This window comes from Spermophilus citellus, assembly GCF_964194105.1.
Source record: "Spermophilus citellus genome assembly, chromosome: 9".
Lineage (NCBI taxonomy): Eukaryota > Metazoa > Chordata > Mammalia > Rodentia > Sciuridae > Spermophilus > Spermophilus citellus.
In genome coordinates, this window is record NC_138191.1 from 112,708,483 (window position 1) to 112,733,850 (window position 25,368).

General features: G+C 39.2%; 1 protein-coding gene across 4 annotated transcripts in view; it reads right to left on the reverse strand.

Annotated features, from left to right (window-relative positions):
- The window catches only part of THRAP3 (thyroid hormone receptor associated protein 3), a 55,533-nt gene that overhangs the window by 4,876 nt on the left and 25,289 nt on the right, over positions 1-25,368 (reverse strand). For all 4 annotated transcript variants that reach the window (XM_081307740.1, XM_081307743.1, XM_081307741.1 and 1 more), the window contains 7 exons: positions 15,496-15,662; positions 9,705-10,607; positions 7,510-8,214; positions 6,034-6,206; positions 5,278-5,389; positions 3,874-3,958; positions 1,831-2,018 (listed from right to left, as the gene is read on the reverse strand). In XM_081307740.1, the coding sequence (XP_081163866.1) occupies positions 1,831-2,018; positions 3,874-3,958; positions 5,278-5,389; positions 6,034-6,206; positions 7,510-8,214; positions 9,705-10,607; positions 15,496-15,632 (2,303 nt within the window). In that variant the 5' untranslated portion in view covers positions 15,633-15,662. The remainder of the gene's footprint in view (positions 1-1,830; positions 2,019-3,873; positions 3,959-5,277; positions 5,390-6,033; positions 6,207-7,509; positions 8,215-9,704; positions 10,608-15,495; positions 15,663-25,368) is intronic.

Below are 25,368 nucleotides of genomic sequence, written 5' to 3' on the forward strand. Positions count from 1 at the left end.
CTTATATTAAGCCTAGGATCTGGAGGAATTCTTCCCAGAGTTACTTCCTTTCCCTTCCCTTCATCTGGGGGAAATTACAGACCAGGGCAAATTAGCTTAATACGATGAGTCACTGTCTATATACTAGAGGTTGGTGCCAGCTGGTAGTAGAGAGGGTAGCAAATGCCTCTAAGGTGTCAAGAAAGAAGTTAGCCAATTGTCAGAAGCCCAATACTATCTGCTCTTTCCTCAGTCCTCCATTATGCAAAGAAGCTTGTCCTTTCCTGGTCTTTAAAAGAGAAGGTCTCTCGAACTAGTCAGACAGAGGAAGAAAGTTTAGAGCAGAAAAAAGGCATCAGGGGAAAAGTTACAATAGGAGACTGCTAATTGTGCCCAGCTTACACTTACAAGGAGAAACCCAGGCTATTATCATAGAATTCTTAGGATTTGAATGTGTAACTATGACTCCACTAAAAATAATGTTGTTTCAAAATTTTTCCAAAATAACTCATAAAAGGCCCCAACTTTGAGTCCTAGAAGGCTCTTATTAGAAACCTGGACAAGGCATTCTTCAGTTATATAAGAAATCCCTGACACTTGTGGGCAGTGCTAAGGACTGCTGTGTACCACTTCCTGTCCCTGCTCCTTTACCTACAGGGAGCCCTGAAAGCTGGTAGGGCTCCTAACATAAATAAATAACTGGGGAATATAAGACAAAGTGGAACCAAAGATCTGAGTTGTGATGTCAGCTGATATTTGTTTGATCCTAGACAAATCTGATCTTAGCTTAGGTTGTGTCTTTCAAAGAGCCAAATGGGCACTACACTAACTACTCAACTTATCTCAAAGAGCTGTTAGCAGGAAATGGGTTTTTAAAAATGCTTGCTAGTTCAAGTTCATAAACAGCAGGAAGGTTACTTTTTGTGGGAAGGTGAAGGGCTGCCACACCTCCTTTTATTTTTGTGGTACTGGGAATTGAACCCAGGGATGCTCTACCACTAAGCTACATCTCCATTCCCCATTTGTATTTTACATCTTGAGACTGGGTCTCACTAAGTTGCTGACGCTGAGCTTGAACTTGAAATCCTTCTGCCTCAGCCTCCCAAGACTCTGAGATCACAGGTGTATGCCACTGTGCCCAGCAACTCTGCTCCTTTTAATGAGACATGGTCTAGAAAGCTTAGAACTCTCAAAAATGTAAATAGAAGGCTGGGGTGTAGCTCAGTGGTAGTATACTTGCACAAGGCCCTGGATTTTATCCCTAGCATTACCAAAGAAAAAGAGAAAAGAAAAAAAAAAAAAAGAAGAAAGAAAAAAATGTCAATAGAAACGTCAAGACCTTGGTATGAATGTTACTTTACAAAGTTCAACAATGCCAACTTTGTTTAAGACATATTTGGAACACCTTTCTGGGAACCATCCATAGACTAGTTTAAAAGGCACTTAAGATCAACAATCCTGTCCTATCTAGTTTCACTGATTCTTTAACTAATGTTATTACTTGACAATTACTTTGAGCCATTTCTAAAATACACTCACTTCATTAAAATGTGCAGTGAGAAAGAACATGTTTAAAACAACTGACAAAAGAATTCCCCAATGATTCTCCACACCATCCCTATAGGTAGATTAACAGGTTAATTCCTCTCACAAAGCCTTCATTGGAGAAGGATCACACCACTTTCATGTAGAAGTTCTGGTTTCAAGATATGGATGAAAGAACTGCTTAAGCTGTACTAATTTCTAACCCCAAACTCCTTTAGCTCAAAGAGGTTGGGTATAAACAGCCCAAAGTGGACAGAGAAGAGAATCTGTTCAAGGGTCTGACTGGGGATAATGGGCTTCACGTACTTTTGCTTCTTTGATCCTTTATGAGTTTTCTCTGTTTTCTCAGTTGACCTTTCCCTGGAATGGCTCGAGTCCCGGGAATCCACTGATTCTCTTGATTTACCTCGTTTAAGATCTCTCTCCTTATGTTTTTTACGACGCTCAATATCAAGGCGGAGATCAACAGGATCATCTTTGTATTTTCCTTCAGCCTGCCAAGAGAAGTCAGAATGAAGGTTTTTGGGATTCAGGACTGCCAACTCAACCACCCTCAAATATGGTTTCTATTCCAATGGAGGTGTGCACAGGAAGCACCAAAAATGTAAGGCACCTCACCCAATCCAATCTTTTAAAACAATAAGGGTGGTAGCCTTTTTAAAATGTTATTTATGGATCTCATTGTTTCTTCTATGGCCCAGTAAAGACTTCGCCTAGTCTATAAGTTAAGAAGGCAAAATCAGCTCTAGAAGGTTATTAGGCTGGCTCAGGCTTAGTCACCACTAACAGTAGAAATGCTTACTCCCCGCCCCCCACACACACACCCAGTAGTAGCCACCATGGTTTATCCTCTATGTGGAACTACCTCTGGGTACTAAGAACAAAGACAATGGGAGTTGTCAGCATCCTTCCAAAATGCTGAGTTATATTGAGAAATTTCTCTAGAGGTAACAGCAAAAACTATAATGGAGAATTCATAAAATGGTGACAGCAGGTCAAAGTTTATTTAAAACAAAAAGTTTGCTAAAGTCTCAGAAAGTTTAACCATCAGGGTAGGCTGTATATATATACATGTATGTATGTATGTATGTATGTGTAGTGTGTGAGTCCAGGAGCAGCAGCAGCAATAACAGCACAAAGATCCAGAGCATCACAATAATGGCTTTCAACAATTCTTGGGAAATCAGCAAGGACAAAGATGTAAGATGGTTGTAGGGACATCATACACTAAGATTTGTCTCATGGAAGTAAATCCTCCCAAAGGAGAAGAAATGAGCAGTTCCTCTATATTAACATTTGCAAAACACTAAACTTTTTGATGAAATAATATTTAACTTTAATTAACAGCAGGAGTGTTAGGGATATAGGTTTACTGTTTTGTCACTTTTGTTTCTGAGAGGAAATGGGGTCTCTGTAGCCTCCAAAGACAAGCCAAAGGACAGACAGCATCTTTAAGGAGCTGTCTTTTTGAAGCATGGAGGACGAGGTTTCTTCTGATGTCTCAGTTAGTGCCAAGCTGACAGGTACTTGGAGAAAGAGAGAGGGGGTGGGAGAGAGAGAGGAAAAAAAAAGTACAAGAGTGCCTCTCAACACATTCAACCAGTAAGACAACTTTGACTGGAAACTCAATCAGTATTTTTTAAAAATAAGTACCGGCAGCATCTGAAATTTTGATCAATCATCTCTCATTTTAAATTTCAACTATGGATGTGAATGAAGGTCAATAAATATCAAGATTAAAAAAAAAAACTTGATCTAGATATTTCACAGTAAAAGACTACATACAAATTTTAACCTTAGTAACAGTGTTACAAGCATATCATTGCAAATGTAGCTGGGCTATCAAGGTAATGTTTTGCTTTAAATTAACAGTAACTGACAGATGATAGATATGGTACAATGTTAGGAAAAAAAACTGGACCAGTTGTTGAAAACAATCTACTAAGTTAAGATATGAATATTTTACTCTCCTCTGACATGCATGTCTTTCTGAAATCATGGTTGGAAATAGTGCATGTAGACAGTTGATTTGATAATACTTACAAGCAGAAAAATATCACAAAAAGTTTCTTCTCTCATCATGGGCACTTGTTCCAAAACGCCTCTCTTTTTTTTCTCAAGCTCACCTCAACAGACTCTGGGGTCATTTACCATATTCTAACCACTTCACAAAGGTTGTTGATACATTTAATAAAAATTAACCCTTTGTAGTTCATTTTTAGAATTATGCCCATCCTTAAAAGAAAAACACAAACTTAAGTAGAGAGTAATTTAAACAAACACATTTCTGTCAAGTTCATGCCCAACGCACTCATTTTGTTGGAATTACTGATCAAAGCAACAGTTCACCTTGTAGCCAGGTTCCCGGGGACTTTTCATTTCGTCATGAGCCAAACCATGTTTTCTGAATGTACTGGGGGAAATGTCTATCCTCCTAAAATTGAAAACACAAAAACAATACACTATAGTTCGAATATAGTACTGATAATCTAGTTCCTAAATTGGGCAATGGATTCACAGACATTCCTCTGTATTATTGTTTCATAACTTACATATGTATTTGTGCATGTGCTGGTGAGGGTTCTGGGGATTGAACTCAAGAGCACTGTGCACTTTACAACTGAGCGACATCCAAGCCCCACTATGTTCTTTATGTTCTTCCATAGGGAGATATAAGCACAGACCTATAGTTTCAAGTAAAACTCTCTTTAAGAAATCAACTTTGGGGCTGGGGATGTGGCTCAAGCGGTAGCGCGCTCGCCTGGCATGCATGCGGCCCGGGTTCGATCCTCAGCACCACATACAAACAAAGATGTTGTGTCCGCCAAAAACTAAAAAATAAATATTAAAAAAAAAAAAAAATCAACTTTCTTCTTCTCTCCCAGTAGTGTGACAGTATAGAAGGCAGACTCACCTGTAGCCTTCCCTATAATCTCATCTACAAACCACCTGTGCTAACCTTAAAAAGTAGTTTTCATGATCCAAAATATAAGACTATTGTACAAATGTGGTCCTCCTAAACTACTGAGTTGTGTACCAGAAGAATTACAGATAAATCAATAACATTTATTCTCCTTTTAAAATAATTATTGATACAAATTTTTGCTGTTTGAATTCAACAATGTATACTGACGAAATAGACTTGTCAATAGTTGGTTATGTTTTTATTGCTAAAATATTTCTATGCACATTGTTATTTATTCTTTCTTAGAATACACACTAGTATTTAAAATTTTTTAAAAGGAAACAATGGTATTTATGAATGCAAATAAAATGTTCCTCAGGGTAAAAAAAAAAAAAAAAAGAATTACAGATAAGGCTGACTTTGTTTCCAAACAAAGTCCCTATTTGCTGAATAGATTCCCACAACCAAATGGGACTTCTTTCAATCAGCTGAGCGTGCGGCTTGGGTTCGATCCTCAGCACCACATACAAACAGTGATGTTGTTGTGTCCTCCAAAAACTAAAAATTAAATATTAAAAATTCTTTAAAAAAAAAAGGTACATTATGAGCAGAATTTAACAAGACAAATTTATCATCTAAAGAGAAGTCCTGGGGCTGGGGATGTGGCTCAAGCGGTACCGCGCCCGCCTGGAATGCGTGCGGCCCGGGTTCGATCCTCCAGCACCACATACAAACAAAGATGTTGTGTCCGCCAATAACTAATAAATAAATAAATATTTTTTTAAAAAAATAAATAAATAAAGAGAAGTCCTTTATTTTAACCTCTAGGCTAAGACTGAGGTCTTTACCTGTGTATCTCTGGGCTTTTCTTGTTTTTAGCAGCTTCCTGTTCAGTTCCTCTCTTTAGGTATTTAGTAAAGCGTTCATGCAATGTCATTCCAGAAGACCCAAAGTGATGCTCTGTTGAGATTCAAAGAAATGAGTGTTATGCTACCAAGGGTAGATATAATGTTCAAATCTTGTACAAACCTGCACCCAAGTAGTCAAATCCATACACAAACACACTGAAAAGAGAAAGGAAAAATGGCTGGTCCAGACACAATCCAATGTTGGGCACACACATATACTGGGAAAAAACCAACAAAGAAAACCAGGATCTGATGTCCCTTTAAGCACAGGACCAACTTTACTTTATATTTCAGATGAAGCCTATAACTAGCCCAACCCAGTTTCAATATCACTTCTCTTGGTCACTCCCTGACAGCCCACCTCTATTTGCCCAAGGGACAACAGAATAATTGGGGGGAAGAAATTTGCACAAGGTCTGCAAAAGACTACCGGAAAAGACATTTTCCCCTATCATTCTAAAGTTTCAAAACATTTAAACTTCACGTTAAGGATTTTATCTATTATCATGATCACAGATTGCTAGTATTTCAAAATATTCATCTCTATAATAAAACAAAAACTACTTCCTGGTATAATTTTCTTTAAGCCAGCCCAAACTTCTAAGTGAGATAAAGAGTCCAAAGGTTCCTTTATTTGCAAACTTTCATCCTTCATACTATAGAAGAAGTCAACATGAAAATGGGGTCTCGACTCACCTTTAACATGGTGAACAATGGTCACTATGTGCTGGGCAAATAATTCTGAGGGGCTACGCTGAGACTGAGCTGACTGTATGTGCTGGAAAATGGAACGAAATTCCTGCTCCTTTTTGTTGCTATGGACTAGATCCCGACAAAGCTTGCGTTCCTGAGCCAATAAGCCACTGGGTCTGAAAAACAAATACAGGGAGATTCAAGTAACAAGACATAAAGTCAAAACATTTAAACCACAAAATATGCTTTTTGGGGGGGGTACTAGAGTTTGAACCCAGGGGCACTTTACTAAGTTTTTTTTTTTTTTTTTTTTTTAAAACTCAGGGGCATCTAAACCCACATCCCCAGCCCTATTTTGTATTTTATTTAGAGACAGGGTCTGAGTTGATTAGTGCCTCGCCACTGAGACTGGCTTTGTCTTGTTTATGATCCTCCTGCCTCAGTCTCCCAAACACCCAGGATTACAGGTGTGTGCAACTGTATCTGGCTCCACAAAATTCTCTTTATCTACCCAAATTCAAAGTAACTTCTTCAACACACTGTAACTACTGAAAAGGGTATCCAGGGTATTTCCTCTTTCCTCTTGGCACTGGGAATCTTCAAGTGGTATGATATATTAAAGTTCAATGATCCTGTTTTGGAGGGGGCGTGTAACTGTTGGTTTTGACACACACAACAAACTAGAAGATTGTTAAAAAGATGAACTAGTTTAGTGAGCCAAGGCCAGTCAGTGAGGTGTGTAAGAAAACCTACAGTAGTGGGAAGTGGCTGGAATGCTACACAAGCAAGTTTATACCTTGTTGGGGAGATTAGATCAGGTTACAACAGCCAGCTTGGGCCTCATCAGTGTCCTGAAGTTCAGCCCCTGCCTCTTCAACTCTAAACTGTCTATATGCTACTTGATGGTGGGGGGCTTATAGACTTTGGTGTGAAGTGGAAAAGTAAATCTTGGGTGCTTCATAGGCAACAGACATCAGAAATAGGATGGAGGGAACAGCCTGCCTAGGGGTGATACACAGAGAGCAAAAGAAAAAAAGCATAGGGAACCTAGCGACCAAGAATGCCAGTCACTAGGGGCTAGTATTGTTGCTAGGTGGTAGAGCGCTTGCCTAGCATGTGTGAAGCACTGGGTTGGATCCTCAGCACCACATAAAAATAAATGAATAAAATAAATGAGTAAAATAAAATAAATGAATAAAATAAAATAAAATAAAGGTATTGTGTCATCTATAACTATATATATAAATAAAGAGTCACTAGAGACCGAAGATTTTCTTTCCACCTCAGTAATGCTGCCCCTAACCACATAATCACTCAGTGACACACACACCAGTGACAGGCAGGCATGAGGCTGTCAGCACTGTCATTTGAACTACATGGGGACATACAAGAGTCTGTACTCAGGAAGGAGGGCAGGGGGCTTAGGAGATACCATTTAGGACACTAGAGCCCAGAGGATAAACAAGGAGTACATCTCACCGTGCAAGGTCCTCATCAAAAGAGTCCATCCGAACATTGACCTGGGCCTCCCGAGTTATGGAAAAGGAAGACTTCCCTGAGGAAAAGTCTCCTTTGGCTCCCAGCTTGTCACGGCCCTCGGAGGTCTTCCTTGGGGGAGGCGATGAGCTTTTCTCCTGGACTGCCTTATAAGCAGTCACTCTGAAATTCTTCTCAGGCACAAACCCCCTGTGCCCACTTTCGTTTCTCTTGGCCCCTCCACGCTCCTCCTTTTTGGATCTCTCTGTGAAGGGTTCCTCCTCCAATTCCTCTGCTTTCCTCTGCTTTTCCTTCCCTCCAGGTGCATATACCAGGCTTTCCCACTTGCCAGACTTCTCTTCCTCTTGGTTTTTGCTTGCACCTGCTATGACTTTAGACATAAATTTGGGTTCATCATCAAACTCAGATTCCTTCCTTCCCTTAGTTTTGTCCTTATCTTGGTCATCCATCTCCTCCTTGTGGAAGTCAGCTATCTTCTTCTCAAAGTCATCACGGAGCTTATACCTTTTGGGCGACTGGCTGCTGCGAAAGGGCTTCTCAGTATCAGTCTTGGGAGCAAATGGATCAGATTTCATCTTTGTATCCACATCAGAGAAGCTCCCTTTCTCTTTCACTTTCTCTTTATCACTATTTGTTTGTTTCTGCTCCTTATCTTTCCCATTCTCAGTCTTCTGCTCTTCCAGATACCTAGTTATAAAGACATAAGGGAGACACACAAAAGACTCTTGAGCACTTCTCTACAGCAGCACATATCCACGTTCTTTGAGTTTTGATTTTCTGAGTAAACATAGCTTGTAGATTCCAGCATTACCAGTTATCTTTATAATTTCTAATGATTTCTGAAAAACAGCCCTTTACAGATCCATAAACTTGGCATTTTAAGAGTCAATGGAGTTGTGTCTCACAACCAAAAAGAGAATGGCAAAAGTTATTTTTAGGATACTGAAAAACAAAAATTCACTTACCTGTAATGTGGTCTAGGGGAAAAAAACTAGGGTCTTACCCAACTTTCACTCAGTCATTTAAAATCTGTTTTCAGCAAAGTTAACATATAGTTCAACCTTGGACTGTTTTGCTTTTATACAACTCACATTTGGAAATACAAGTCTCAAAGAGAGACTTCAAATTTGCTTCAAGTCACCTAGAAGATCTAAATATGAAATATACTGTGAACAAAAATAAAAACAAAATACTTGTTAATGGGGAAGAGGGTTGGCAGTGGCAAAAATCATTATTCTCCTTCTTACAGAAAAGCAGAGCCCAAGCTCAAATCTTCTAATGAGATTCAGTCCTGGCAAGGAATAAAACTTATACTTTAAAGCAGAATTACTGAAGGCATAAAGTACAGACTCTGAACACTGAACATCTCATCTGTACTATTAATGGAGAAAGTATAATCAAGTGACAATTACATTAATATGACAAAAAACTGAGGGGACTGCAGGGGACTCAAAGAAAATGCTAAAAAGAGAAAGGGAACTTCTTGCTGATTAAGTCCTCCTAACCACAACCTTGTCCCAATGCAGCTTCCTGTAACCTCTCTGCCATCCCAATCCATCCAACCACACAAACAAAGATTCATGGTCCAACTCACCGTGTCCCCCAGGGTAGAAAGACGAAAGCACTGCCACGTCCTCTCCTAACACGCAGCCTGGTTGGCTTTTATTGGGACATACACCCACCTTGTAGTTTTAAAACAAGGCCTTCCTGGACTAAGCCTTGGGCTCTCCCCTTCTGCCCAGTCTCCTCAGGCAGAGGGTGTGTGGCTCTTCACCGTGATGGGCTGTTGCAGATCGAACACAGCAGATGGTGGGTCCTAACAGCTCCAATGGCCATTCATGTTGGCAAAGACCATATTTTTTTTGGTAGCTGACCCACAAATCTCTACTGATCTCTGGCTTACATTGGTAGAATCCAAGGCAAATTTTAAATGTGAAAACATCATTGCAGAGTAGTCTAAAGAAACTTTATGCTGCAATACAAATTCAGGAAGGTAGGAAAGCTGGAGTTAAGCTAAAGGTTTCCTTGGGTGATGCTTTTAATGTCTGCTAATGAAAAGCTGAAGAAATGGGGATTACCTTATTACTGTTAATCAAAGCTCTAACTTACATCACATTACATCTAGCTGCCAGCTGGTGAGGTAAAGCACAACCAGACAGGAGAAATGAGATACTTGCCTCTTGGTATAGGCTGCTCCTCCTGAAGCAGCGCTCTCCTCCTTCTGAGACGAGCCGTATGCGGAGCCAGTGGCCGGAGGACTCTTACCCACAGGGCTCTTTTTGGATGGACTCAAAGACCCAGAGCCATGGTCGAACTGACCTTGGTGTGTCCCAGACTGATACCCAGCACCACTTGGCAGAGTTGAGCCCATCTGAGATGTGTTGGAAAGCGGAGGACTAGGTTTTGGCACAGGACTGGGACGGGGTGACCGCCGTCTCACCACCACAGACTGGAGAGGGCTTTTGAGAGCTGGGCTTCGCTCCCTGGGACTCAGGTCAGAAACTGAGGCCCGTGATGCAGAACCAGTGCTATAGGTGGTGGCATCTGGCCACGGCTTTGAGCTCTCAGATGCTTTTGCATCTTGAGAGGTGCTTCCAGAGAACGACTGCTCCTTGGCCTCATCTCCCTGGTTATCCCCAGTGGCCTGAGATGGCCGGCTGTCCTTGGAAGAGGACTTTTTCTCCTTTGCAGACTTGCGCTTAGAGGACTCAACACGGCTATGGTTGGAGGAAGAACGAGAGGATGAAGAGCGCCTTGACCTGTCAGAAGAAGACTTATCAGAGTTCCTAGAATGGCTCCTGGACCTTGGTGACGGGGACCTTCTCTTTGGGGACCGGGATCGGGAACGGCCCCGACGAGGACTGTATGCTTGCCGGTAGTTCTGCCAGTTGGAGCGGTAGTTTCCATAGCCTCCACGGTTATACTGGCCCCATGGATAGAAGCCTCTGTTGCGCCCACGGAAATAATAGGGTCTCCTATAGCCTCTGTTGTGACCCCGGAAATCCCGATTCTGGTACACTCTGGGGTGATTTCTTTCTCTGTTATGGGCTGGAGAGTATGATCTGGAACGAGACCTAGAACTGCAGAGGAAGGGAAAGGGGAAGATGTTTGAATTTTTTTTTAAATTGTCAACAGGCCTTTATTTTATCTATCTATCTATCTATTTATGTATATGCGGTACCGAGAATCAAACCCAGCGCCTCACACATGCTAGGCAAGCGCTCTGCCATTGAACCACAACCCCAGCCCGATGTTTGAATTTTTGACAGAACTTTTATTAAAAAAAGAAACTGCTAATAAAGATAACACTCTGAAATCTGTCATTTTTCAGTTTTGTCAAAGCAAGAGTGCAAACTTAAATATTTAATTTCATTCCTATGGCCCATTAAAAATAGACAAGAGTCATTTTAACAAATTACCAGATACTGAGATCATTTCATTAATATTTTAAATGGAAATGCATTTCTACGATGAAAGAAATATCAAAAATTTCTTAATGTAGTAAACTAAAGACCATTTTAGCATATAACTTTAGAGTTTATTAGAGTGCCTTTGCCTTATTTTTTCACAGGCACAGGGAATTTAACAGGTCCCTGGGTCATAGGAGGGGAGGAAGAACCATAGGCTCTGGGACCTAGAAAGGTAAACAACTCATGCCCTCTGGCTCCTTAAGGTTATAATACTCTACTCCTATCCTCTTCACCCTCCATCTCTCTGTAGGGCAAATTACTTAGATCTCACTAAGAATTGTATAATCTCACTAGAATTGTAAAGGTACAGTCACAACAGGTCAACACCAAAGAACACCTGGAGAACACATCAGTTCAAAGCTTAATTTACTGAAATCAGATTCACAAAGCGAATACTGGTTTTGTATAAGGGACTAGAAATTGTCTATTTAGGTCAAACTGCAATGGTTGAGCTACACGATCTTACAGAGGTGCCACAAGAGGGCACTATCTGACCGTAAGGCACGCAGGTATACATGAAGTTAAACCCAAGAAACTACTAAAATAGCCCTCCTCCCAGTGTGCTAAAACTACTAAAATAGCCCTCCTCCCAACCTTTCAACTCAGGTTGAAGGCTAGTGTATGTTTTCATTTAACAATACAGAACTCTAGCATAGCAAAGGTACACTCTAGAACCACTGTGATTCAGCAATAATCTAACTTTGTAAACACAAGGTTCATGAATGCTAAGCACATCAATGACCAGGAGAGCCTTTTCCCTCTATCAAAAAGCCAAAAAACGGTCTGTTGGTGTAAAAATACACTGGGTTCTTTGATACCAACTGTTCTATAAATTATGATATTGATATTAATATTAACCACTACTTCTAAGCAGTTAGCTAAATATTTACCAAAATCTCTTAGCAAAAATAAAAAAAAGTTTTATTTAAATATAAAGAACTATTTACTTAATCAGCAGGTCTTCTCATAGCATGTCGCTAAGGACTGAACCCATAAGCATGGCAGATGAGGACTCTAACATTGAACTACATCCACAGCCATGAGTTTGCCTTTTTTTATTTGTGGTGCTGGGGACTGAACCCAGGACCTTATGCATGCAAGGCAAGCACTCTACCAACTGAGCTATATCCCCAGTCCTATTTGCCTTTTAAAATACAGTAGCTCTCCTTTATACCATGGCCTTGCTTTCTGAGGTTTTAGTTACCTCAGTCAAAAAAATATTAAATGGTGCCGGACATGGTGGCGCATGCCTGTAATCCCAGCAGCTCAGGAGGTGGAGACAGGAGAACCACAAGTTCAAAGCATCTTTTTTTAAAAAAAAATATTTATTTTTTAGTTTTATTTTTTGGCAGACACAACATCTTTGTTTGTATGTGGTGCTGAGGATCGAACCTGGGCCGCACGCATGCCAGGCGAGCGCGCTACCGCTTGAGCCACATCCCCAGCCCAGTTCAAAGCATCTTCAGCAATTTAGTAAGAACCTATCTCAAAACAAAAAATAAGGGAGCTGGGGATGTGGCTCAGTGGTTGAGTGCCCCTGGATTTAATTCCTAGTGTCAAAAAGTGCGAGGGGTGGGGGGTGGGGGAGGGGGGTGTAAATTCCAGAAAGAAACCATTTTAAAATTTTGAATCTTTTTATCACAGAATATTATTATAACTGTTCTATTTTATTATTATCTATTATTAATCTCCTACTGTGCTTAATTTTTTAAGTTAAACTGTATCATAGATGTGTGTACAAGAGAAACAAACAGTATAGCCAGGTGTGCTGGTGTACACTGCAATCCCAGCAGTTTGGGAGGCTCCAGGAGGATCACGAGCTCAAAGACAGCCTCAGCAAAAGTGAGGCACTAAGCAACTCAGAGAGACCCTGTCTCTAAATAAAATACAAAATATGGCTGAGGATGTGGCTCAGTGGTTAAGTGCCCCTGAGTTCAATCCCCAGTACACTACTCTCCCCCTCACCCCCTCAAAAAAGAAAGAAAAAACCCAGTATTATGTATAGGGTCTAGTACTGTCCTCAGCATCAGGCATCCACTGGATTGTGCAACACATCCCCTATGGATAAGGGGGAACCACTACAACTGTTTAGCAATGTGCCAGGTGTTGTTTTCTCCCCCACATTGGGATTTAACAAAAGTTAAATCCATAAACAAAATAAACAAAACAGTACTTTTAAGAATAAATTTACATTCAATTTATTCTAAAGACAATAAAGTAGGACTGAGTTCTTGGTATTTATTACCTACGATGCTATTTTTTTTTAAATCTACCCCATGAAGAAGAACAGCAAGTGGCAAACAGGCATCTTACTCTGCTGTTAATGGTTGTTACTTAAGTATAATTTAAAAACAAAAAAACAAAAAACTTACCTTCCACATTTTCATTCGGAAACAGTAACAATATAAGAAAAAGAAGGGAGAGGCAGATGCAGGCTATGAAACTGAGTGTGATGGATTAAATGACTATGCTTGAGGGAGGTGATCCACCACCAGCACTAAGAAGGGTCTATTTCATGTCCCATCCTCAGGCTACTGCTGCTTCTGTTAGAAATTACTAATGAGGCCCTGTGGCATACTGCATCCAAAACCCGCGGTCATTGCACAGATGCAGGAACATGTGTCTCTGCAGATTGCAAATGAAGTTATATAAGAGAAGTCACTGAAAAGGATACAGTCTGTGAAATACAAGGAAATAATCAATTTTCTCCAATTCTGTAGAACTCAGCAGTTAGTTAATTTAAAAGCATTGTTTCTCAAACTCTCTGGATAACTTTCCTTGTAGGAGAGGGAAAACAAAAGAAAAACCCATGAAACAGATAAGCCAGAAATAAAAATTGAGCAAAGTGGCAAACTCATCTGTTTCTAAAAAACAGAGAAGTCAGACTAGAATCAAGTATAAGAGCATGCTTTCTGTGGAGAAATTCTTCCAGAATAACTATATTCTAGGTATAGGAAAGCACATAAAGTGGCTCTAGACCTAACCCAGCACAGACTGCTGAAGATATTTTTCCTTCATTTGCTGAGTCAATGACCACACCAAACGATCCATAGAACCAGGAGAAAAGATCTTCCCAAGATTCCATTTGTTGGCACTTTTAAATTTGGTTTATCAATTCAATTTTGTCTCTCAGTTTTGGCTGTACACCTCTTGGTTTGGAACCAATTATTTAACTTCCATTTACTAGATTAAAATTTAAAACATTGTCTTTCAGAAAACCAAATGAGCTGAAAGTGAAATTATAGCTGCCTAAATCAAAAGACTGGGTGTAACGCCAGAGTTACCAGGAGTCTGCTCAGTTCCTTGACAGCAACTTCCTGAGGCAGATAAATATATATTTAGTGGATTTCCCTTTCAGTATTTATGCACACCTACTTTTGTTCAGTCTCTGGCCTGAAATTTATGTTTGGTCTGGTTTCTCAGATCTCATTTAAGACTTAACTTGTTTGAGTCAGAAGGAAAAAACACCCCACCAACCATGTGTTTAACAGATTCTTTAGAATACTACTGTAGAACTACAGAAACCACCAAGAGTAAAGCTTAGTTACTGACTTTTACTGAGATTTGTTTTAAACTTCATTATATTTTTTTTCTAAGAAAAGAATTCTAGATACTCATCTGAAATAAACAGCAGGGATTCCAAAAAGCAAAACTGACAAAATTACCTCCTTGCTAGTGCAATTTTGACAAAAGAATGAAGTTGTGCAAAGATCCCATTACTATTTAAATACATCAATATTTCCCAACTCCCATATACAAACTGTATACACTAAAAGGCTTTTTATCTATCCACATTGTTAAAAAAAAAAAAAAACACTTTTAATGAATGAGAAACCTGACTCACAAGACATCAACAAAAGAGGAAAGATGGTGAAGTTTGGCATCCTACTTCAAAACACAATTGAAATAGAAGTCTATTGAAAGCTGACTGAATCAAAAATATTGATAATTCAGAAACTAATTTTCAGATAGTTTTAAAATGTGTTTTATTGAATAGACGCAGCTCATTAGTAATTGGCACATTAGGTACATAGAAATGATAAATTTCTAAGAACTTAATTATTTTAGTAGTTAAAGCTTATCCTACTTGCTATGTTGTTTATATTATTCTCTCAGTTTTCCTTTCTTCAGTGATGATGCAAATAAATTGTGGTCTAAGGTTTTCAAAAATACTTTAGTGAAAAGTAATCAGGTGTAGAGATTTAAAGCAAGCTTCTCAGATAAAAATAAAATCTCTTCTTCCTAAGTAGAGGGGAAATAACGTGTGCTGGCAAAGAGCAGGAATTAAGCAAACAGCTTGGCAATAAGAGCCGATTTGAATTTGCAGAGTTTGAGGAGGCCTGGAGTATCTTACAGACCCTCTCTCCATCCTCTCCACCCCCTCACGCTCCACCCAACCCCCCACTTGATACAGAAATTCTAACAAAAGTGCTTCAAAACCCACAGTGACTAACACAATGATCATCTCAATGTACAAAACCACACCACACCCCCTTACCTCAGCCTGCGCTTCCTTGAACGAGACACAGATCGGCTTCGGGATCGAGACTTCGAAAATGAACGAGATCGAGATCTGGATGCAGATCTTGATCGAGAAGAACGAGATCCAGACTTGGATTTGTTTGTTTTTGACATCTCTGAAGAGGGACAACTTTTCAATTACACCTAATATTAAAAAAAAAAAAAAAAAATCCAAATGTATGAGACTCTCCGCAAACTTTAACCTCGCTGGACATTAAAAAAACATAAAAAAAAAAAAAAAACAATGAAATGGTCAATTTAAAAGACTCATTCTTTGCTCTTTCATCAAAAGGAATTTCTAGAGACAGGGGCTGGAACTGGAGCTCAGTGAAGAGCTCTTGTCTAGCATGTGCAAGGACCTGTGTTTGATCCCAGCCCTGGTGGAAGTAAAGGGGATTTCTAAGTAGGACAAACTCTAAATAAACCAAATCACAGAAGCAAATGAAAACTCTATATATCACCCTAACTGGGTAGCACTAAGAAAAACTGACAAAGATGAAGGAAAGCTATCAGTGATTTAGTGCGATCTTTTCTCACTATATATGATTTAGTGCGTTCTTTTCTCACTATATAGACGATACATGTTGAGGACTAAGTCAGCTATTAGTAAAAGTACTGAGATGACCTGAGACAGGCTACCCAGTTCCAAGAGAAGAAAACCTATGCAATTACATCTTTACTAAAGAGTATGTAGTACATCTGACCATATCTCTTCCTCCTTAAAGTGCATATAGCTCACAAAGTTATGTACCACATCTTTTTTTTTTAAATGCATTTTTTAGGGACTGGGATACAACTCAGTTGGTAGAGTGCTTGCCTTGCATGCACACCATCCTGGTTCAATCCCCAGCCACCACCACCCCCCCAAAAATTTTTTTAGTTGTAGATGTACACAATATTTATTTTATTTATGTGGTGCTGAGGTTCGAACCCAGTGCCTCACACATGCTAGGCAAGCGCTCTACCACTGAGTCACAGCCCCAACCCAACCACATCTTTAATACTTATTTTCAAAGAACACGTTCACAGATTAAGAGTATTCGCAAATATTCTTTTTTAAAATATTTATTTCTTAGTTGTAGTTGGACACAATACTCTTTTTCTAATATTTATTTTTTTTTTAGTTGTAGTTATTTTATGTGGTGCTAAGGACTGAACCCAGGGCCTCGCAAGCTAGGCAAGCGTTCTACCATTGAGTCACAACCCCAGCCCTCAAATATTCTAATACTACAATAGCACAATCTTCCACCCTGTAAGATTCAGACTACCAATCCATAAATAAACTATAATAATTTATAAAGTGAGGGCTGGGGATGTGGCTCAAGCAGTAGCGCGCCCGCCTCGCATGCGTGCACCCGGGTTCGATCCTCAACACCACATACCAACAAAGATGTTGTGTCTGCCGAGAACTAAAAAATAAATATTAAAAATTTTCTCTCTCTCCCCCCTCTCTCACTCTCTCTAAAAAAAAAATAAAAAAATAATAATTTATAAAGTGAAGGACCATTACTTTCTTATAGCTCCTTCACTAGCATCAAAGTAAACTTTCTCTCAGGGTAATTTTCTTCTCCTTCAGGAAAGAACAAACATCTAGAAGGCCCTGAGGTGAACAGTGGGTTTGATCCTTATACCAACACCTTCTACCAGCACCTTGGACATCTTTCCAGGAGCAAAAAACATTTACGTCAATCATGTGTCTATCAAATACCAGCAATAAAGAATCTGCAAAAAATCATTAAGCTAACTGACAGTTAAACCCGACCAAAACTCCAGGGTCTATATTGGATCACACCTAGCCATCTCACTGCTTAGTAAAACATAACCCTTAAGATGCTGCCCCAGGTTTGTGAAGGAATAATAATAACCAACAAATATTTCCCCTTCCCCTACCAATCAGTTTTGTTATTCACATTTCTGCTCAAAGTTATCTAAGCGTTTCCATGACCACCCAATCAAAAGCAGCCACCCAATCATTCCCTAGGGTAGTCTAGTATCTTGTTTTTACTTTAGAGCACTAAAGTCATCATTTGAAACTATCTTGTTTACTTTTTGTTATTCTGTCTTTACACCAAGTAGGACATGAGGTCTCTAACAGTAGAAACCTTATCTTTTCTTATTACCGCCGTAAATCCAATGTCCAGAATAGCAAATGTTTAAATGATGTTTTTATTTGTTCATTTTATCCTCAAGATGGTCAATATTACATCCCATTTTACAGATACCGAGGCATGGAGAAGGTAACTGACTTGCCTGAAAGCACACAGCTTTAAGCAGCAGAGTTGCAAACTGGCTCCAAGCCAGGCTTATTTTTTTTCTTTAGTCCAGTGCTGGTGACTGAACATAGGACCTTGCACATATGTACTAGGCAAGCATTCTGACTCTGAGGCAGACCCCAATTTGAAACCAGTGTTCTCAACCACTGCATTATTCTGCCTCTCCAAAGAAATATCTGGCATGCAGATATTCTCACAAATTTATTGAGTGAATGAATGAAGTCTCTGCCCTGAGTTTAGGATCTGGTAAAGGCAGCAAGTAAGAGATAAACACTGAAAGGTGGTATTTGTTTCTAAGCAATATATTTACGTTTTAGGTTTCAATTTTAAGAACTTTTGAAAAGGTGAAAAGGCCAGCTTCAGCTTATAGGCAAAGTAACCATGGGGGCTGGAGATACAGGTTGGGTCCCCAGCACCACACACACACACACACACACACACACACACACACACACACACAAAAAAAAAAAAAAAAGGAAAAAGAAATAACATAGTCTTAAGAGTCATAATTTAGAAGAGAGCTGAGAAAAAGCCAGAAATAAAGGGTGACAAAAGACCGCTAGATGAGGTAACCAAGAACTTATGGCTTAAATCCTGCCAAGGATCAGACTGCTGTGTGCTCTAGCAAGGTCAAAGTTATTTCCAGGGCTCGTTTTGGCAGCACATATACTAAAATTGGAACGATACAGAGAAGATGGTCCCTGTGCAAGGATGGCACACAAGTTTGTAAAGTGTTCCATATTTTTAAGGGAAAAAAATGTTATTTCCATTTGGAGTCAATTTGGGGCAGTAGGGTCACAAAACAAAGCAAAAACATAGGAATAAATTATTCAGGGATGGAAGGTGAAAGTATAAGTGACCACTTACAATGAGAATATTAAAATTACATTTTGTTTTCTAATTGGCCTTCAGCATATTTTGGGAATTTTTGAGTTCATCATTGCTGAATAGAAGTTTATTCTGTCATAAGTTCTGGGTTGTCTGCCTAGTTAACACCTTTGTCCAGTTTTTAATTTTAGAATGGTAAGAAATAAGAAAACTAATAACAGGTGGACAACACCACTTTAAAAGTGGTGGGTGGAGTTAGAGGAAAATGAAATGTGTATTTTAACACATTTTCTTTTTTTTAAAATTTTAATATTTATTTTTTAGTTTTCGGCAGACACAACATTTTTGTTTGTATGTGGTGCTGAGGATCGAACCCCGGCTGCACGCATGCTAGGCGAGCGCATTACCGCCTGAGCCACATCCCCAGCCCCACATTTTCTTAATTTCAGAAAATTAAGAAACTAATTTTAAGATGAAGAAAAGGCTGTCATTTAAATACAAACACAGCCAAACTCAACAGTTATATACATATTAAACCTAAGTGACAAACATGCTCATAGCTGATACTATCAACACCATCACCACTCCTACTCCTGAGCTGCTGTTTTGAAAGAAACTCATTTAAAAATATCACTAAACCCTATCAATTAAATGAAATAACTTTGGATGACACAAAAGTGCAGCTAGAAAGAACTCAAGAATCAACTAAGTCATTCAAGAAGACCCTAGACAGCGACAAAATTAAAACAGACATAAGCCCTTGCCTTCATGGAGCTTATAATGTAGACTTCAGATAGGCTCAGCAAACAAAAGGACAAAGACCAAGAACATGTAGGATGGTAAATAATGCAGTGTTAAGCCAGGCATGTTGACTATGTCTGCAACTCAACAGGCTGAGGCAGGAGGATTTCAAGTTCAAGGCTAGCCTCAGCAACCTAGTGAGGACCTATCTCAAAATAAAAAAGGGTTGGTGGCTCAGCGGTTAAGCACTCCTGGGTTCAATCCCTGGTAATGAAAAGAAAAATTTAAAAATCATGGCACTTTAATAATAATATCAAGAGATGGCTCTTAACCTGTCATCTGAAAAGACTAAGTCAGGGGGGGGAAAAAAGACTAAGATGAAAAGAAGGAATAAAAAGTAGAAAGGGCTGGGGCTGTAGTTCAAGTGGTATAGTACCCATGGGTTCAATCCCCAGTACCAAAACAAACAACAACTAAAATTTCCATTTCTTTTTTAAAAGACCCTTAAACTTCATTGTGAGTACATATATCTTTTTCTATTTCTAACATTTTTTCCATGTCCATGCACTAAAAAATGTGAAGAAGTGGGGTAGATAAATGCCACCTTGGAAGTCCAGTTAGTACCTTTTACCTCTTTTAAGAACCTAGCATTTGGTTTCTGGTCAAACTAAAAATTACTCAAAAAGTTTTCTTTTTTATGTCTGCTCTTCATGAAGATGCTATTCCACTTATCATATTTTAGGAAGTCCAGAAACCAAGAACTATGACACAATGAACTATGAACAAGCTTATAGAATCAAAATGTGCCTCAGGTAAAAAATATATCCCCTCAAACACAACTCTTTGGGTTAAAAATAATTATTATCACAATATTACTTAAGGTAGCCATGTTCCTACAGCAGGGTTATAAAATGATTCACCAATAAGTAAATACCAATCATACTTACTGTTGGTCTCTGGCACATTAAGGATGCACATATATAGAACCTATAGTTGAAAAACTCCTAGTAAGGGCCTGGTTCGGATGTGATCAAAACATCCTCAACTTTCCAACATTCCTCAGCTGACACAGCTTCTTATCCACTGATACGGTTTGTCCCCTAAATCAATTCCAGCTGTCCTCCTCTGCTAGGACACCTAGATTTAATATCACTCTCCAAATGAGGACTGACTAGTAAAGAACTATTTAGACACTCCTAAGATTTCTTTCTGGAAAGCTATACCACATGCTGGTTTAGGGTGAGCTCAAGAGTCACTAAGCTCTAAAGTACTTTTGCATAAACCCTCCTTCAGCTGCAAGATGTCTTCTCCATTTTTTTTTTTTTTTTTTGGTAAGGCGATTGAACTCAGGGGCACTGAGCCACATCCCCAGCCCTTTTTTGTATTTTATTTAGAGACAGGATTTCACTGAGTTGCTTAGGGCCTTGCTAAATTGCTGAGGCTGGCTTTGAACTAGTGATCCTCCTGCCTCCCAAGCTGCTGAGATTACAGGTGTATGCCACAGCACCAGCTCATTCCTAGTCTTTTGAGGAATTTCCAAACTGCTTTCCAGAGGGAATGCATTAATTTGCCGTCCCATCAACAATATATGAGCATTCCCTTTTCCCCACATCCTCACCAGCACATACTGTTAACTTATATTCTTGAGTATTGCCATTGTGACAGGAGTGAAATGAAATCTTAGTGTAGTTTTAATTTTCATTTCTCTGATTGTTAAGAGATGTTTAACATTTTTTATATTTGTTGACTATTCAGACTTCTTTTGAGAAGGGTCTGTTCAGTCCCTCTGCCCATTTATTGATTGGGTCAAGATATATAATTACACGGTTTTATGCCATTAAAGTCACACCTTATTTTTCAACTCCCAAGGGATAATACTAGCAGCAAAGACCAAAACAAGGGTCTCTGAAACAAAAAACTTTCAAAGATAAGGAAGACTTAAATTACTGCTTTTCCTTTCTCACTCTGGATTGTTACTTTCAAGTCCCCCTAGAGATTGTGGCAGCACTGTGCTTGCTCAAGGTGGGTATCTGCTGAATTACCAGAAAAAAACTTTTTCAGAATATTTACTTCAGTCTCTATGTTTATAGCCCTGAGGGCAGCCTACTGAGAATTTACATTTAGTAGGGGGTTGGGTTCCCAGAAAAAGCAGTGTCAAAAAGATCCTTTCATTAGGCTACTTTGGGAGTTCCAACCTTTGCCACCCAAAAAGGCCAAGCTACATATAAACTACACAGCTATCTTTCAGTCCAATAAAATACTAGGTTCACATTCAAAAAGACCTCAGGGCTGGGGATGTGGCTCAAGCGGTAGCGCGCTCGCCTTGCATGCGTGCGGCCCGGGTTCGATCCTCAGCACCACATACAAACAAAGATGTTGTGTCCGCCGAGATCTAAAAAATAAATATTAAAAATTCTCTCTCTCTCTCTCTCCTCTCTCACTCTCTCTTTAAAAAAAAAAAAAAGACCTCAGAAAAGTTTCAAGTGATTTTTCTTTTTTTAACAGCAGTGGGGATCAAACTCAGGGTCTCACATGCTAGGCAACTGCTCTACCTCTGAGCTACATTTCCAGTCTCTATTATTTTTATGGAAATATAATTTACTGTAATAGTAAATCTAATTAAATTTTGTTTACAAATAAAACAAACATACTATAACCTCAAAATAAACAATAACAAAACAAACAAACAAGAAAAAAAGAAAAAAAAAACCCTTCCCTAAAACATAAAACCGATTAAAAATCAAGTCTGGGGTGCTGGAGTTGTAGCTCAGTGGTGCTTACCTAGCACATAATAGGCACTGGGTTTGATCCTCAGAATCATATAAAAATAAGTAAAATAAAGGAATTGTGTCCATCTACAACTAAAAATATTTTAAAAAATCAAGTCTATGATGCGTAAGTATAATCCCAGCAGCCCATGAGGCTAAGGCAGAAAGATCACAAGTTTGAGGCCAGTCTCAGCAATTTAGAGAAGCCCTAAGCAACTTAGTGAGACCCTGTCTCAAAATAAAAAATAAAAAAGGCCAGTGTTGAAGCTCAGTGGTAAAGTGCCTCTGGGTTCAATGTCCAGCACCTCCTCCCCTGCCTGCCAAAAAAAAGTCCTTTAAAGCTCTCTATGACTCCATGGAAGGATATGGAAATTGAGTTGGACAGAGGATTGATGCCTATGGCATGAAGAGTTTTTGAGTATGTACACACAAGTGTCTTGAACAGCTCTACTGCTGAATGTGACATCTGTACAGTGCTTTGCTGAGTATTTTCCTTTTTTCATTCCCATTAAAGCCAAACTTCCTCAGAGGATACTAAATTTCTTCAAGAGATCTAGTATACTTTAAGAGCATGACCAGAACATTTCTTATGGTGTTAACTCTCATTTCATTGTCCACATTCTAACTAATTAAATATTAGATAATCTTATGACTGGTGGCCTGCAGCAATTAAACCAAGAGATGGCTTTATCTTATTTTCTTGGGTTATTAAAATGTATTAGCATGCTCAAGCATTCTTCCTGCCTCACTCCTAAGTAGCTGGGACTACAGCCACATACCATTGTGCCCAACTGTCATTTACCAATTCTTACCCAAAGGTCTCATGACAGAAATGCCAGATGTTAATTCAATAAAGCACTACACAGGAATATTTAATCTGTTTAATTTGGGTTCCAGGATCCAAACATAATCTAAGATTAGAGACAGGGCAGGATCAACAAATATCATACTTTATCTAAAAGGAAACTAATGGTCAAAACAATAACAACTACAGAAAAAAATTTTTTTAAAGAGAGAGAGAGAATTTTTTAATATTTATTTCTTAGTTTTCGGCGGACACAACATCTTTCTTTGTATGTGGTGCTGAGGATCGAACGCATGTCCGGCGAGCTCGCTACTGCTTGAGCCACATCCCCAGCCCCCCAAAAAAATTTTTTTAAAAGAAAAATAACCTATGGAAATCCTCCCCAAGAAAAACTTTACAAAAAGATTCAAAACTCGGGCTGCGGATGTGGCTCAAGCGGTAGCGCACCCACCTGGCATGCGTGCGGCCCGGGTTCGATACTCAGCACCACATACCAACAAAGATGTTGTGTCCGCCAAAAAGTAAAAAAGGAATATTAAAAATTCTCTCTCTCTTTAAAAAAAGAAAGAAAGAAAGAAAGCTATCAATCTAGAAGTAGGGGGACAAAGAGTTAAAACCTAAAAGTTAACATATGGTCTAACAACTGATTTTTGCTCTGCTTCTGACAGAGACAGGCTGGGAAGACAGAGAGCTGGAAGTAGCATCTAGCATGCAGCTCCACTGAGTTCACAGAATATTTATGCTGACACTGGGGAAAGGCAGTAAGCTGAAACTGCCCTGAAATGCCAGTGTTCATCATTTCCTCAAGTAGAACAATGCAGCCGACCTGCCTTGATGGAATTACAACCTAACAACATCAAACTCAAAGCTCAGATGGTGCTAATCTATAGTCCCAGCTACTCTGGAGGCTGAAGCAGTAGGATCCCCTGAGCCCAGGAGTTCGAGAACAGTGTGAGTAATAAAGACCCTGTCTCAAAACAAATGTTTTGAATAAAAATTATAAAAATAAAAAAACAGCTTCTCTTACCCTTTATCCAGAATGTATTAATTGAATACTCTTCTAATATATAATCTGGTCTCTGATGGACCTGCTTACCAGTAAAGAATGCCCTGGGGAGGGGGGGCTATAGCTCAGCACTTAGCACTTTGATCCTTAGCACCTCGTAAAAATAAATAAAATAAAGGCATGCTGTCCATCTACAACTACAAAAAGGAAACAATACCCTGGATAAATATTGGCTTTCCTGTCAAATAAACAATGGAAATTGAATCCCTGGAACTTTGGTTTATCAATAACAACTACTAATATTTACTAAGAAGTACCAAAGAGCTACAAACCTTCAGCATTATCTCACATGCAAACCTTATCAAACACTATATTCTGTACCTATTTTACAGAAGAGATTAGGATTTACAGAGTTGTGTAACCTGCCCAAGTTCCACAGCTGGTTAAAACCAGAATTTAAACACACCTTTCTGATATTATCCCTTTTGACTCATCAGTATCTTACTCTCCTATATTATACTCCAACCATTAGTCTCTTGGGAATATGATGTGTGATGATTTCTCAAAGAATGTGGTTCTTAAACCAGCAAAGCTAAGATGCTTAACTGAAGTGGCCATCAGCTCTCCTCCTCCATTCAATCTCTAATTCACAGCATAAGGAAAAAAAAGGGAAAGTATAAACTCTACTGAAAAATGTCAGAACTCCAGACCTTGTAAAAGACAATATTTATGTTGTAGATGACTTTAGAGAGCTCGAAGTAGGAAAGCTAAAGCCAGGTGCAGAACAAAGAGCTTCATGTAGTAAGAGAAATAAATCATAAGAAACATGAACATAGTGACCCAAACCAACAAATTGGCTAGAAATGCATATCTAGGAGAGGCAGCTCAACAACATCCTCTGGGGGGGGATGGAGGGATTCTGTGCAAGAGATCTTGCCTATACAAGGCTTTTCAATGCAGCATAATCTGTTCTCAAGATTAATCAGAACAAGCCGGGCACAGTGGCACACACCTGTAATCCCAGCGGCTTGGTAGGCTGAGACGGGGGATTGAGTTCAAAGCCAACCTCACTCAGCAAAAGACACTAAGCAACTCAATGAGACCTTGTCTCTGAATAAAATACAAAACAGGGCTGAGGATGTGCCTCAGTGGTTGAGTGCCCCTGAGTTCAATCCCTGGGACCCCCAAAACAAAAACAAAATAATTAACTATACATTAAGACTGGTTTCCACTTGTAAAGTTATTCGGCAAAGAACTGTCGAGTGCTGACAACAGAAAGCAAAATGGAAACATGCTATTTCTCTACAAATGGTAAGGGCACTACATGATCAATTTCCAGAATGTTTATTTGGAAGCAGTGGGCTACTTTACCTGTAAGGCTGGAATCACCTGTTTGTTAGCAGTTGACAAATAATAATAATATTGTAAA